Source organism: Podarcis cretensis, assembly GCF_951804945.1.
Source record: "Podarcis cretensis genome assembly, chromosome: 6".
NCBI classification, from domain to species: domain Eukaryota; kingdom Metazoa; phylum Chordata; class Lepidosauria; order Squamata; family Lacertidae; genus Podarcis; species Podarcis cretensis.
In genome coordinates this window covers 16231038-16246664 of record NC_137175.1, presented here as the reverse complement: position 1 = coordinate 16246664, position 15627 = coordinate 16231038, and the positions used below count along the sequence as shown (strand labels likewise).

The 15627-nt window shown below is 40.7% G+C and overlaps 2 protein-coding genes and 1 long non-coding RNA gene across 5 annotated transcripts in view; 1 reads left to right on the top strand and 2 right to left on the bottom strand.

Moving 5' to 3' along the window:
* RTF2 (replication termination factor 2) overlaps positions 1-15627 on the top strand; it is a 55640-nt gene that overhangs the window by 22113 nt on the left and 17900 nt on the right. The window lies entirely within an intron of this gene.
* On the bottom strand, positions 2222-14520 carry LOC307217779 (beta-1,3-galactosyl-O-glycosyl-glycoprotein beta-1,6-N-acetylglucosaminyltransferase 7-like). Of its 3 annotated transcripts, XM_079979655.1 has the most exons (6): positions 14160-14520; positions 8954-9117; positions 8393-8526; positions 6165-7203; positions 4612-4707; positions 2222-3617 (listed from the first exon to the last, which is right to left on the bottom strand). In XM_079979655.1, exons 4-6 carry the CDS (start codon positions 7141-7143, stop codon positions 3388-3390), a joined length of 1305 nt encoding a protein of 434 aa, XP_079835781.1. In that variant the 5' UTR covers positions 7144-7203; positions 8393-8526; positions 8954-9117; positions 14160-14520; the 3' UTR covers positions 2222-3387. The 3 variants fall into 3 exon arrangements, with proteins under 3 accessions (XP_079835781.1, XP_079835782.1, XP_079835783.1); XM_079979656.1 differs by lacking the exons at positions 8393-8526; positions 14160-14520 and having other exon boundaries at positions 8954-9661; XM_079979657.1 differs by lacking the exons at positions 2222-3617; positions 4612-4707; positions 14160-14520 and adding an exon at positions 4731-5189 and having other exon boundaries at positions 8954-9965.
* Positions 3911-4614, bottom strand: LOC307218091. Its single transcript, XR_013839759.1, has 2 exons — positions 4516-4614; positions 3911-4463 (listed from the first exon to the last, which is right to left on the bottom strand). It is a non-coding gene; the product is annotated as an uncharacterized lncRNA (long non-coding RNA).

Genomic DNA, 15627 nt, shown 5'->3' with positions numbered 1-15627 from the left:
GGTGGGGCCTTCATTTGGCTGCCGCACAGTAGACTTGGTGTAACCCCCACTAGCTGGCTGGTAACAGTGAGACCTTTTTGAAGCCGTGTAAGAAACCCAGTAGAACAGTATGTTGCTACGGTCTGCTTTTCTGTGGCTTAGATTCTCTACCTATAAAAGAGGAACAAGCCTCGCTATTGTATACATAGCTGAAGGCGTTCATAACTCCTAAAGCCTTCCGTGTTCAACTGGAAAGGAGCATTTGTCAAAGTGCAAAATGATGGCATGCTTCTAAGAAACCTCGGAATTCACTGTAATGGGGTTTCTCAGTCTCTGGTTTCCTTGTGGAGGTAGAACATAAGACACTTTCCCTTTTATGCTATTTTGGCTGCTGAATATATATATGTTCTGTTGTAACTAACAGCTAATCTAGGCCGTTGACCTGGATCCCTATGGTGAATGTAGCAGTTGTTTCTGGGATGGTGAGGGGAAAGGGAGCATGTCTGAGAAAACTGCTACTGCCACCTTACCAAACAACCTTTTCAGCTTGTTGAACAGAGGTAGGAATTGGGCTCTGTTGGCTTTGCTCTGTAGCTTTCAGGGAACAAGGGTTTTCACTGCAAACTAGGACTAGCAGTGGAGTCCTCCAAACAAAAAGCTCTATTTCCAAAGTCAGTATTTTATGATTGCGTAGAGATGTTGGGTGAGGCGCATCCTTCCTGTGGCTCCTTTTTATTTTTCTAGATCCTGTTTATGAGCACTCTGTTAAGTGGCTGAAAGCAAAATGTTTGTCTGGCATATATTCCTTTTTGCCCATCATTACGGCAGTGATTATGTGCAGTGTTAGTAGAAATTATCTGGCTTCTGAGTCACATCCAGATTCCTTTCTCTCATCCTACACCATGTGTATAAAACGGCTTTGCAGTTCAGCTTTCAGCAGTTCCCAATAAATATAATTTGCATGTTCAGCTTGCAAGTCTGAATTAGGGCTGAGGCGGATAGGAAGGTAGATCTAAAAGGGACAAGTGTTTGCGTCCATTGACACAAGACTTGGTTCACACCTAAAATGAAGCCTGTCTGCTTCATCATAGGATTCCCCCCCCCCCCACTTATAAGCAAGTTTTTGTGAAACACTTTTAGCTACAATGGGGTTAAAATGTTTGAGTAATCTTTTTTCAGAGCCTTCTTTGTTAAATAATGTCTTTTTAGGCTCGTTTCCAAACTTTTCATCTTCTGCTTAAAATATAAGGACAATAAAACTAGCAGTCAGCTAGCTTCAGCAGAGTGAGATGGTAGAATAGACTTGCAACACTTGAGATTGCAGGTGGCAGAGGGTTTATCAATTTTTGAACCTATATCCAGCACAGAGTTAAGCGTGCTTAAACAGTGGGCCACCATCTGTATTCTTGGGGAAGGGGGGAAAGCCGGGTGGTGGTGGTTAGAAATACATTGTTACAGATCTAGAGTTAGTGAATGTTAGAAATTAGTAAAATGGTAGAATATAGATAATATTTGGAGTATTGAAGGGAAGATGTCAGGCCAGCAGAAAAAATATAGGCTAAGCTTCCTTTCCAGGCCAGGGCCTCACCTTGGATATTTATTTATTTTTATCTGTTAAATTTATACACCGCCTCCGTCAAAAGATCTCAGGGCAGGTTCACAGAATAGAGGCCATGAGCATGATAAAAGGTGTTAATGGCTCATCACAGAGAAATCCAGAGGTTCCCAAGGTTACACTGAGCCAAGGGTGTGGGTTACAGGGAAAATCTCACCTTTTAAAACTAGGCTTGGCATAACAGGCAGAAGGGGAGGAATTGCTTGGCAAGAGGTGTTCGGGGAACAAAGAGGAGGAAATAGGGAGAACTCAATGTGGGTGCTTTGGCAGGCTGACACAGAGGCATAGAGATGTCTCGGAATCAGATGCGGCACTGCTGTGGGGAGCAGATCCTTCTTGAGATGTATTGCTCTGACCTCTCTCCAAAGTAGAGCCAGGTGTAAATATGCGTTGATAAACCATATTTATTAAAGACATGACAGTCTCTGCTGTGTGTTAATTCCCAACGGAAACATGACCCTGGGCAAGCAGCCAGAACACCCTAGAATCTTTCTGCTGCTCGGCAGATTCTGGGGATGGCACACAACCTTTGCAACAATATATTGTGACTTGATGAGATTCGTTCATAGCTGGTAATGCTTTACTCAGTGGCTTGTGAGCAGTCAGTTATGGAGCACATGCACCACCTGCATTGCTAGAGCATTTTATTATATAAAATTCAGAGAGGTAAAACATTAAAGTGTGGAAATAAACTGTTTTTCGGTGCTTCAAAAATAATCTCCCTTTCTCTTACAAGTGAAACAATAGGTCACTTTTCACACACTTTTATTAACAGTAAAAAAAAATTGTTTTGTGACCTTTGGGCCTTGTATCTGACCATCCCTGTTCTAACATGTTCATCTTAAATTAAAACAACAACAACAAGCATTCAGATACAAATCTCTGTCCTGAAAACCACAAGCACACACGCAAACAAAAACAGATCCATGCATTTAGTACAGGGGTTTTTTTTTACCTGACATTAGAAAACTTGCAGCCATCACATAGTTATAATTAAATTTGGTTTCAAAATCTTAGGCAATAATTAATTTAATAGTTTATAAAATTACCTTCTCCCTGTAAGCCTTCTTGTAAACTTTCAGTTCAAAACATATATAATGTCTGGCATTCAATTGAAATAATTCAATGTCTTTGTTCAGTGCCATCTGTTCCTTCACTGCCGCTTTCTTTTCAGTAAACGGGCTTAATTCTTCCTTCCGTCTGAATCAAGGCATATGGTGCACTGAATTTCAGCTTTTACCACAGATTCTTCACTTAGTTGCAGGATGGTGGTAGACTGTATATACACTGGTTGCTTCTCTAGTTAATGTGCAACTTGATTTTTTGAGGAGTGGGGGCAAATTCAGGGCAGTCCTAATCCCTTGAGCAGCACTGCTGGATGGGGTGCAAATTTGTCAGGGAGAGCCTCTGCTGCTGTGGAGGTCCCTGCTGTGTGCCTTCCAGAAGCTACCGCTGGAGGTGGTGCTTGTATTGAAATACTGCTGAACATTTAAAAATTTTGTTCCTTGATTTTCATCAAAGGAATATTTAATTGAACACAGTGTTGATTAACATTGCTGCCCTATTTCGGGATGGTGATAGTAGTCTGGAGAAATCAGTATTGGTAAAGTCACTGGATTCAGAACACATTGTCTCTTCTTTCTGTTAAAAGATGTTTTCCGTTTTTACGCCCTCAGAGATAGAACATGCTACTGTATTGCACAGATTCCATAACTGATATGTGCTTTGGACTGTATGCTTTTTCCTCTCTTTTTTTCTTTTGTTCTTCTTTGTCCTCCAAATATTTGCAATGGTTATTTCAGTTGTTCTGCTTCACGTTGAAATGTATGTTCTTGCAAATACCAGTGTGCTTCCAGTGGGACTTCAGCCTGCTGGAGTACCTTACGCCTATAATGCCTCTCCATGCATTCCATCACAAGTGGATAGGTTGCCGGCTCAAATTTGTTGGCGAACAAGTAGGGAGATTCATGGATCCACTTTAAGTCCCCAAGACCATACACACAAATGTCTCTGACATAATGGCCTGCAAAAGCGAAATAGCAAATTGACAACCCCAGATTGCATGCAACACAGAAAGGGAAATATGTGGTGGACATTTTACATTAGAGGTGGGGAAAGGCAGTTCTGTTGTTTAAGCAAGGTCCCACTAAACCAGGCATAGGCAAACTCAGCCCTCCAGATGTTTTGGGACTACAATTCCCATCATCCCTGACCACTGGTCCTGTTAGCTAGGGATGATGGGAGTTGTAGTGCCAAAACATCTGGAGGACCGAGTTTGCCTTATGCCTGCACTAAACCCTAGGATTCCTCCCCCCCCCACATTTGCTTTTGATCCTGCACAAATACTATCTCTCTGAACATGATCAACAAAGGATGGGACTTCTTAGACGTGCAGCATCCATCATAAATGCATCCAGATCTGTTTCAAAATTAATGCAGATCTTTAAGGAATAAATGAACCCTTTTTCTTATTCACAAACCATGTGTTTCTTAGGTGCAAGCTAAATAAGTTTGGTACTGTATTAAGGTTAGTTTGTCAGATTAGGAATGGGACCCAGGTTAAAATCCCCACCCAGCCATGAAGCTCACTTGAGGTGAGTTGTGATGATAAACTGAGGGGGTGATGAGTGCCATCACTGAAAGCTGGGGGATATAAATAAACACATTGCTGTAAAATTGCTACTGGATTCTCAGCCCATTATATCTGTTCCTACATATGTCAGTGCATGTTGCTTTTTAAAAAATGCTTTGTGAATGAATATTGAGGTACGTATTGGAAACCAGTTACAGGAAAGGAGTTACAGTTATCCAGTAGAAGCAACTCATCCCTTCACCGGCTGTAGTTTTATCAGCTCTGTTGCTGTACAGCCTCCATTTCCTCAGTGGGGAGTCTGCTGCTCAACTTGAGTCTGCTGCTCAACTTGCAGGTTTCCAAATGCATGGAAGTTGTGCTTTCTTTGTGTTTGGCCGATGGCTGTCCCAGGGGATGTGTGCTGTGTGCAGTTTATTATATTTACCTTTGCAACCGTTGTGGCTTTTCCCTTCTTGATCTCTCCACTTGATAGCACGTATGTTTCCTTCCCACTGTGCATCTGGTGTTGCACCTGGAGCATCTAACAACCAAATTGAAAGCAACATTAGCTGTTATTTTGTTTGAATTCATAGGCCACCTCTCAGTATTGTTACTCCCAAGGGGTGGCTAGCAATCCCGAGCTTTTCTGGACTGGGGGTTCCTCTTCTATTTGCAGTTCCAATATTTCCTCATCCCATGAGATACACTAAATATTCAGCAATCATAGCTCTCTTTAGAAAAGCACTGCGTTTTGTTCTGAAAGGTGGTGGTAGTGCAGGAGTCCTTCATCGCTATGTCAAAATTCAGTGATGCAAATCCCAACATCTGGAGAGGCCTCTGAAAAATTCTGCCCAATATGAACTTGCATGGTTCAGGGGTGCCAATTATTCTCCATTAGAGCACCACATGTTCCAGAAAGATGTGATCGTGCCTGATGTAGGGAAACTGCTTCAGCATAGGACTGTGGCATAACACCCTTTATAATTCCCCATTGCTTGCAAGGAGCAGCCTGCCAGGAGCTCTCTAAGGAAAAGAAGGAAAGAGAGCTTAGAAGGCTGTAGATACTACTAGAATGAATTCTACTGACTCTGCTATTCCTGGCAGGCAGATAGGAGATGCTGTTGAGAGAGCTTGCATGAGTGAGACCTTTAATTCCAGTCTCCAGTCTCATGCTCGTACTTCTAAATCTACGACTGCGGACCCTCATATGGGACAATTCCACCAACCTAGAAAGGGGGTGTCCCACTTAACCAAGGTTTGGGCCATGCCCATACGTTCTACACCCGTTGGCCTTATGTGACACCAGATGTGTAGCAGGTAAAGAATGCAACTAGATTGGCAGAGGGTTTATGGGCACCACCAGTCAGCTGACACCCAGTACTTGCATAGTGCCGGGTGTGATGCTTTGCAAGCCTCAACACTCAGTTGATAAGCCTTTGGAGACAGAATTTATTTTCAAACCACATGGGCAAAAAATTGGTTGCCTGCCACCATTGTGCTGAAACTTGGCCTATCATCTGGATCTAGTTCCTCCTTATTCCTGTTATAAACATTGCCTAGAACACCTAGTATTGTAACAGTTTGTGGAATTGGTAGACCCTATATCAATACCAAGTGGTTTTACGGTGTCGTTTTTCTGTTTAAAGGTAGAAGAGGCCAGATTTCTATTTTTAAAATATACATTCAGATAGGTCCTAAGGATTGGAAAAAAATCTGCTTTTCCTGCCTATAGATTTTATAAAAACAAAAAACACAAGAACAACAACCAATGGGTTGTGTGGAGTCAAGAAAACCCCCTTAAATATCAGGATTTTTTTTTTCATTTCGTACCTGGCAAGTTGACATCACATTTCAGTGTTGAAAACTGTTGGTTTAATATTTGCTCAATACTGAAAGGGTCAAATGATGGAGAAATAGCTTAGGAAAGCTGAACTCACTGGCTCCTGGACTTGAATATTCAAGACTTGGAAACAGTGTTCAGTATAAATAGCTGCTTACCTGGTAGGCGGTTGAGGGTGACCCAGTAGTGCTCATCCGGACTATAGGTATCCCTTGACCATTCAAGCAAATCTCTTGCACGTGTATCAGTCAGTATAAACTCTACAAATTCTCTTGTGAGTACATAGTAGGCACCCCCAAAATAAATAGTCAAATTATGGGGCGGTTCACTTTTCACATTCTTCGTTGGATACACATAAGATTTTTCTGAATGCACATATTCTTTGTAACTCATATGTGTCCGGTATTTCATATGAGGCGGTTGAACAATTCCTGGGGTCATATTTTTACCATTCCATTTGCTTTTGATGTACTGCATAAGTTCCTTATTAGTTTTGATGGGATAATCCTGGCCACAAAGATTAATAACATAATTCCATTGATTTTTTGAATGAATCAAGTCCTTCATACAGTTGATATCAGCTTGTAATCTGGAAAATCCTGCATAGACAACATTCTCTGTCCTCGAAGCGATAAAAATATTTTCAAAGCAGTTAACCAGGGTTTGCACAGCCGACTTGTAATCCTTTGATGATTTTTTGTCAATGTGTATACAGTAAACATTCTGAGGCACATAAATGGCTCTGAGTAATTTTATAAACATGTCCAGCTCCTTGTGAATGGTGATGATGTATGCGAAGGAGAAGTTGCCTTCTTCTTCTGACAGAGGACTTGTAATGAAGTGAAGTCTCTTCTGAAGTGTCGAGCAGTTGCAAGGCGTCTGTATGCAGGTAGACATTGCTTGCCTGCGGATAACCTGCTGGCACAAGTGGCCAATTTGAGGAGCAGCATCTTTCCCATCAAAGAGGGCCGAGCAAAGCTCATCGGGGTAATCGCCACACTCTGCTAATTCTGGGAGGAATTTTTGCTCATCGCCTTCCTTGGGGATTGTATTCCTTACGTAGACGAAAGCACAGATGATAATGCAACCCACGATGCATATAAAAAAGCCTGATTTTGCTGTCTCAAGTAGGTTCATCTTTTGCACTCCAGTTGTTTTGTTCTTACCATTGTTCAGTGAAACAGCGTTCAGTTGTACCTGTGAGGGGGAGAAAGGAAAATTAGTGTTTCGTTACCTTCACCCTGATGACGTGTTCATTCTGTTAGAGGCAACCAGGATTGAACTTGTGGTGAAAATTTTGTTTCCTGAAAGACAGGCTTAATTGTGGCTTAAGCTTCTGCAGTTGGCTGTAGGTTTTTATTGAAGCAATTTTCAGTTTTTGTTCCTGGTAAAACCAGACATGATGGTGGAAGGTGTGGTTTTTACCAAATCCATTCTATTGATATCAGCTCAGCAATTCTGCAGTTTCTTTAGGCTGAATATACCTTGTTCCTGGAATGGTGGAGACAGGGTTTAAGTCTGAGAAAAAATGCAATGTCTAATCTTTTAAAACCAGGATCCAAAGAGCTATTTAGTTGCATCTAGCTCTTTTAATTTGTTAATTATTATTAATTAACCCCCTCCCCGCCTGCCCTTTGTGCAATTGCTTTTGCAACTTCCCTGGGTTTACCGTTCAGTATTTTGAGGGGTGGGAGCATAGTTGCTGGCTTGAGAGACACAATGCAAAGTCCTGTTGCTTATGTGGGTCTAGATGAACAATTGTCTGGATCCTGGCAGTGATTTATAATTTTTTTTAGCATGCATGCTATCATATATATCAGGCATGTCCAACCTTTTGATCGCAGGGGTGTTCCTGGTCGATCGCGGGACTAATTAACCCCCCCCAAAAAAAGCTCAACAGCTTTGGTTAGTACCCCAAAAAAGCTCGGAAACCCTTGGCAATAACAATGGGTATATCACTGCCAGGTTTTTTTATACTGGGAGTAGATCACAGTCTCTTGAAAGTTGGATGTGCCTGATATGTATGATTCACTATCCCTTTACTTAAATGGGTTTTTTTCCAAGAAGAGTAGGGATCTTCTGTTCTAGTAATACAACCAATACATTACCACTTTTACAGCAATTTGTCACTGCAGAAAAGGCCACACTGTTGCCACAGTTGTAACAAAGTTTAAATTAAAACACTTTTATTATTTACATTTTATTAGCACTAAGCGTGCTTTTGAATGCAGTTTATAAAATGAAAATCAGTGTGTTTAACACACTTCAGTGTTTTCCTAGGTAAAGCATTCTAACCCTAGCAACATTGTTTTGCCTTGCCCTACTATGTAAGTTTGATGCTTCCAGACCTATTTTAGCAAAATTGTTTACTATTTCCCATGTTTACCTTTCTGAACGTGGTCTTACACAAACTTGACTTCGTTGTAACATCCTATGCTTCTCAGCACAGTGGTATGTTTTCTTGCAGCTCAGAAGTCAAGTCTCTGTCCTTGAAGTCTTAGATGCTGAATATATGCAGTACTAGAGGGGAAAAAATATTTAGCAGAAGGAGCAGTCCGTTGAAATGCTTTGTGACCCTAAATAGGCGGTCAGGCAGTATGGATTTCACCAGGTTTTTCCAGGTTTGAAAACTTTATTCAGTAGAAATAATGCCAATATGTAGAATCAAAAATATCATGTCATTGTTATTTTGTTCAGCACTGATGATAATTTGAATTCCTCCTATCTGATCAACAGCCAGCACAGCAAAATCTTTAGATTATATTTTTTTTATTTAGCTGGTGTTGTGTGTTTTTTTTTGTAATATCTAAGCTTTAGTTTTAATCAGTTATACTTATTCAACCTGCATACATATTCTGACTGCAAGCTTTCAAGGGACAACATGCAAAACAAAAATGAAACACATTCTGAAGGCACTCGCAGAAGAAATGCAACTCATTTTCCTTACCAGTCCATCCTGGTCTTCAAGTCAGAAGAGTGTCCTTTCCCCCAATTCATTGTGCTGATGAAATCCTTTCTGTGTAGTGCTAGATGGAAGATGCATCCATTTTGCTGCTTACTCCTGTCTCTGCCTTAGCCACACTGTTCTTCTGCGGTGCTGCCTGTGCGGGCCTAAGAAAAACATCAGGAATAGTAGTCCCAGCAGAATAGCGTTTGCTTGGAGGCTCATAGGGGATTGGCTTACTGTGTAAACATACACATGGAAGCAGTCCGCCGTATTCTTAATGCAAGCCTCATGCGTCCACTGAATCTGCAAAGGTTCAGTTCTCGCATCAGGTTTTGGATGATGTGAGGAAGGGGGGGGAGAAGGGGAGGAGGAGGGAGTCTTTGAAAGGTGGGCGCAAAGTTTTCTCAGCAAAACAGAATCACGCTTGCTCTGAGATTGCAGTCTGCTGCCAAGTGACTAACAGAGCCAAGAATAGATTAGCATAATGGACATTATGTACCCTGTTGTGAGGGTTACGAGTGTGTTTAAGGGGTGTTACAGTAGGGAAGCGCTGGCTGTGTCACAGAGCCAAAAAGGCTGTGCTACGGTGGATGAGCGATTTTTTAAAAAAGGGAGTAGAAAATCGCTCTGGATTAGGCAGACCTATGGCTGATGTTGTAACAACACTGCCACCGGGAAGTGCGTGAGCAGAGCATTGGGGGTCAGCAAGTTCCTACAGTTCACTAAAGGCTTTAAAAGCCTCTGCACATGTAAACATCTCTGAAAAGCAATTTGCATCCGTAAGATCCACCCTGCCTACCGAGACAGACTGAAGCCACTTGCATTTGGAACTGACATTTCCCTGCTATAAGAGGCTAGGTAGGAGGAGAGCCAGCACCGGCTGTATTCAAGGTCAGGCTGTGGCAGGGCACACAAATGTGACTCCAGACACGTTTGACAGGAAGTGTCACCAGGACATCATGTTACAGCATTTCACAGGTGGAAATAGGGATGTTAAATGCAGTATAAGGAGTCTCTATTAGGAGTATATTGCATTTTAAAATGGGGTTTCAGAGGTTTTAGGGTTTTTTGAATGTCTTATGTAGATTTTTCAGTTTCATTGTTCTGTATGGGACAATGACAATAAAGATATTGTATCATATTGTTCTTCCCTGCTTGCCATGCCACTGTTTCGAACACAAAGTATTGCTGCCCGAGCAACAGCATCAAAAACAGATTGCTAAAGACTCTTCTCCACCTGCCGGTGTCTCTGTTCTGCAGATATTTCAAAGTAAAGGTTTTGTTCTTTTGAGTAGAGATGCTAGGAAAACAACATTGTCCTAATAATATGTCATCAGCAATTCAGAATGAAGCAAAAGAGGAAACGGCCCTAGCAGCACTGATACTTTAGTGTCAGTACATTTGGGTTGACGTGCATTTGCACTAGAATTTTTTCTGAGGCTGCCATGGTGTGACATTGTGTATCCTGCCATAGTTTTCCTGGCCCTCCTCATAAGCTCCTCCTCCTTTTTATGTTCCTCTTTGAGTGGCATTTCCTGATTGTCTCACACCCATTTTATATCCAGTCGCTGATCATTGCAGGTGAAGGCTTCCTGCAGGTACCATCTTATCAGGTGGTCTCCACACAATATAGGAATCAGGCCTTTAGTATGGTGGTACCAACCCTTTGGAATTCCCTCCGGTTAAATATTAGGTGCCCTCACTGTTGTCTTTTCAGTACCTACAGAAGACCCTCCTCTTTCAACAAGTCTTTTTAGTAGAGACCTTTCCTAGTATTGGAATTGTTTTAAATATTTTAGTTGTTTTGTCGCTTGTGTGTTTGCCACCCTGGACTCTTTAGGGAGGATATAAAGGCAATTAATAATGCCATTTAGTTTTTCTTTACAAGTGATTTCAGTGCACCTTAAAGACTACCAAATTTATTACAACGTAGCTTTCATGGACCACCACAAACAGAAGTCCATGCAAGCTAATGTCATAATAAATGTGTTAGGCTTATAAAAGTGCTATTCAGACTAGACCCTCTGAAATCATTGCACAAATACTCTGAGTATAACTTAGTTGCATAAATCTTTATGTATACAAAGGAAGCTCTTGTTTTTGCTGTAATGCTATTAACACAGATAACACAGAATTTTAAACCGTCTAATTGATAAAGAAGATGATTCCTGTGCTGGATCCAAAGAGGAGGGGCAACAGAAACAAGATGGTTCTGGCTAGTTATTTAACTTCTAGAAACTTAATGAAACAATGCATACAAAATTAAAGGTATTCCTGAAATCATACGTACCCCTTGAAAAATAGAGACAACATTTCACCAACAATAGATATGGTGGCGGGATTATCTATCAGATTTCACCTAGAGCAGGCACGTCCAACTTCCAAGAGACTGTGATCTACTCCCACTATAAAAAACTGGCAGTGATCTACCCATCAAAGTTGTTGAGCTATTTGGGTGGAGGATGAGCCAAAGTTGTTGAGCTTTTCTTTTTGGGGGGGCCATTGGGGTCCCAAGAACATCCAGGATCGACCAGAGACACCCCGTGATTGACTGGTAGATCGTGATTGACCTGTTGGACGCCCCTGACCTAGAGTTTTGCAGTATCCACCATCTTTACTCTGTTTTTCAATCTCTGATTATCATGTTGTAGAAACTTCACTACTATCAAAGAGCATTTTCCTTTTTATATATATAACATTTGAGTATACAATTGAAGCATATTTTGAGACTTCCTTTTCCTTATTAGCTATTTAGAGGGATTCATGGGCTGAATCTCATAGGATAATAGAACAACACCTGTGTTCAGTTTGTGCCGCAAAGGCACAACAGAGCTGCTGATGGAATTGGAGCAGATAGAGGTACTTGGAGGTAAACCTTTACAGACCCTGAGTAAAGTACAGCCATTCCTTTCTTACTAACTGCTGCAAGCTTGAGAAAAGTTATTTTGTAATGGTGATGTGTGTATTAATGTTTAATGAGGAGGGGGCCAAAGCTCAGTGGTCAAGCCTGTGCATTGTATGCCGTTGGTCACTGGTTCATTCATCAGCGCCTTCACTTCAGGGTTTCAGATAACTACTTCAACTGTTTTTGAAGAGCTACTGTCATTCAAAGTAAACACTACTGTGCTAGATGGAAGCTGTTGTGAGACTCATACAATCTGTAGCTCTGTCAATGATAGATCTTCACCATATCCAGATTTCCTTTTCTGCTTCTTAAAGTATGCATTATGAGTCTCGGGATTAGTTCTCACATTGCGTTTTCCCTAAATACATTGTGTGAAATTTCATGTGTAGATTGTCACTTGCCTTTTGTTGCCTATAGTTCACAGCATGTACACAGTGGCTCAGTTCAGACATAATGCCAAACCATGATTTGGTGCATAGTCTCTCACACAGGCTCCCCTTTCAATAGTTTTTTTTTAAAAAACAAAACAAAACAAAACCATCTTTGGCCAGTGTTATGTCAAATTATGATAGTACCTCACCTCCAAATCAGTTTGCAATAAATAAAATAAAATAAAATTTTAAGTTTGCGTTTGCAAATCATAGTTTGGGAGCACTTAATGTGGTTCAAATGTTCTAGTATGTAGAAATTTTTACTGGAATACTTGTAAACTTTTAAAGATAGCAGCATGTAACTTACTTGTGTTGTTTGCATTTAACAAGAAAAAAGTAAAGGTATTGAAAACTGTTGACACAAAATTAGGAACCCAAAAAATTGTGGTTGATGCGCAGACATTCATACTTGCTAGAAATAATCACTTGAAAAGCATTAATTACAACTTGGAAACTGCTACACTTCCCTCCTATTTTATTTGCAGTTAGGTACCTATTCATTGTTACTAGTGAACGTACCAAACTGATTATTTTTCCACAGAAAAATAAAGCACGAATTTCCCCCCAGGAATTTTTCCACCCCATATCACAGGCCCGCAGATGTGGTCCTAAGTTGCCAAACCATAGTTCATCATTTCATCAGAGCCCATGTTAGGTGCATTGAGAAACCATGGTTTATGGCAAGTTCCCAGCATCTGTGTACACAGTAAAAGGCATGTGCTGAATGTTTCATGCTGTTTGCTCCATGTGAAGTGGCACTAACACTGCGCCATGATTCTGGAATAGCTCAGGGTGAACAACTTTTTAATGTTCAGTGCTCAAAAATCCTGGCTTTGCATATTTTGTAGAACACATAGCATAGCCATAGCCTCATGAATAAGATAAACTGCCTTGTCCACAAAACATAAATCATAAAGCTTGGATAGACCAGAAGGGCATCAGGTCTAGCTGTCTGTCCGAAGAAATATCTTCCACAAATCAGTTTCCTCCACAAATTAAACCACATGCTTGAGAGAGCCGCACACCACAGAGGAAGACTTGCTGCCAGATTCAGGCTGGAGTTTGTTGGGTGGGGGGAGTTAAAAGCAACAGTAATGTGGTGGTCTGAATGGACTAACCCTGGGGCATATTGTTCGATTGCTTCTTCCTGCAGTGTAAGCAAAACAGACCACCATCTTCTCCTTCCCTAAAAGATGTTTAAGAATAGGAGCAGTGGGTGAGCTCTCGGAATTCAACAGAACCTGAACACGCTTAACCAGTACAAGTGATGGCCACTTTTATTGTCCCTTCCTTTCGTTTTTCAGATGAAATCTTTTCTCTTTTTAAAATCAGGAACTGCAGTGAAATATTACTGCCAACTAGAAACCAACAGCTGTAAAGCTATATATGTAACACTAGATAGTTATTCTGTTTTGCCTTGTTCAACATGTTTATTCGCAAACAAGGATTAACTGTTTAAAATTGTGTTCCAAAAATGTTAATCTCAGGAGTTAGAGGAGGTGACTGACATGGGATTGTTTATGGTAGGGGTGGAAATTGGCTGACTCACAAGGATTTCGATTTTTAAGTGAACCAAAAGAGCCCGTTCTCCAGTTTTAGTTGTTTGGTTTTAGCTCAATACCTACTAAGAAAGAGATTGGCACATTTATTCAAGAAAATGCTTTGGCAGAAAATAAATGGTTAATAGACAGGTGTGAATCTCCCCCCCCCCCAGTAAAATTCTATATACTTCTGTCTACTCAGAAGTAAGTCCTGTTAAGTTCAAGAGTAAGCAGATATTGGATTGCACTGTAAGTGACCCTGATTTTGAAGCAGGTTGTAATTTAATTTTTTTAAAAAACACCATAAAGTTTAGAAATAATAAACTCACCCTCTGCTGGAAAAGGCAGACTGTTTGAAGCCAAATTTGAGAAATGAGAGAGAAAATTCTCAGGATCCATTGCCCTTCAGGCAGATTCAGACTTCCCTTTCTCATGTGGAGACCTTCCATCACATGAAAGTAGTTAATAATTAACGTGAAATGTTTGTATTTTAGGATTAGTTTTCCTTAACCACTTAAGTCCCGTGTTTTTGGATTCAGCAGCAATAATGTTCTGGATGACATAATTAAAAATAGCTTGTGTTTTTCTGGATTTTGTTGTTGTTGTTCAGACAGCCTTTTAAGGCAGTGAAACCAGTCTTTTTACATGAGATCTGTAGATAAAGCATTGCTGTTGATTATAAATAGTCTTGGTATGGCTTTAACCTCTAGGCTGCTAGCAGAGTACATTGAACAAAGTGAAAAAATCTTGTGCTTTTCTTTTTCTTTTTTTAACTCTCCGGTTGCTGAAACTTTCCACTTGATGACAGGCATGTGAGAGGAGTGTAAGGATTTTTTGCCTACCAGGGAGGAGTGAAGAAATAATGAATCAGGCTGAGGAATCTGGCTTTGTGCCTTCCTCCCAATCTAAATAATTTCACTTCTTTTGTCATCTTAATGTGTGAAGGCTTTTGTGTTTCATTTAAGTGGTTGGTTTGGAAGTTTAAATAATGAATTGAGAGCTGCAGGACGCATGGAGTGGGGAAAAAGAAATTTTAAATGGTCTCTGTGCAGAATTCTGTAGCTTTGTTCTAATTCTAAGTTTTAACTAAAGCTGTTCTAATAATAATAATAATAATAATAATAATATGGGTAGACATTTGGATGCAATCAGGAGGAGCCATGCACATACGGAAATGGATTTCTATGTGCATATTCCTAGCTGCCTAGAAAAGCACATATGCAATTAGGTGGGAGCGGGGTGCCCATTCTCCCCAGTTCAGCTGTTAGGGCCATGCACTGAGCCCTGTGCTAAAATCAGAAATTGTTCCTATAAACTGTCTGGGGGGCAGCAAGGTTTTGATTTAATCCCCTACCATTCCTGCTTCATTAAACACTTGATCATTGTGCTTTTTTGGAAGAGTGCTTCATTCACACACTGAGATTGAGCCTTTCAGGAATACTCAAGTTATTTTAGAGAAGTGCTATTGTGCACGTGTAACACTGAAATTTTGATTAATGATTTTTTTAAAGGAGACTGCAGAATTATTTCCACAAAAGCTAAAGGCAACTAACATTCTAAAGTAGTTATTTATCATGAATTCCAAAGATATAAAGTATGGTTTAGGCTCTTGCCTACAGAAGCTTTTGCTACAATAAACCAGTTAAATCACCATCAACCATCACCAGCCATTTTATTGCATAATCTAGCCTTCACCAGCCTGTTGCCCTCCAGATGCTTTAGACTACAACTTCCATCATCCCCATGCAGCACACAAGACTGATGGGAGTTGTAGGCCAAAACGTCTGGAGGTCAGCA

What these genes read in the sequence shown, in the direction of transcription:
- LOC307217779 (XM_079979655.1), bottom strand. Translation starts at nt 7,143, where the DNA reads ATGAACCTACTTGAGACAGCAAAATCAGGCTTTTTTATATGCATCGTG. An exon ending in CACCCTCAACCGCCTACCAG is followed by an intron (nt 4,708 to 6,164) that starts GTAAGCAGCTAT and finishes TTTGGTTGTTAG; the next exon opens with ATGCTCCAGGTGCAACACCA. An exon ending in AAGCCACAACGGTTGCAAAG is followed by an intron (nt 3,618 to 4,611) that starts GTAAATATAATA and finishes TCGCTTTTGCAG; the next exon opens with GCCATTATGTCAGAGACATT.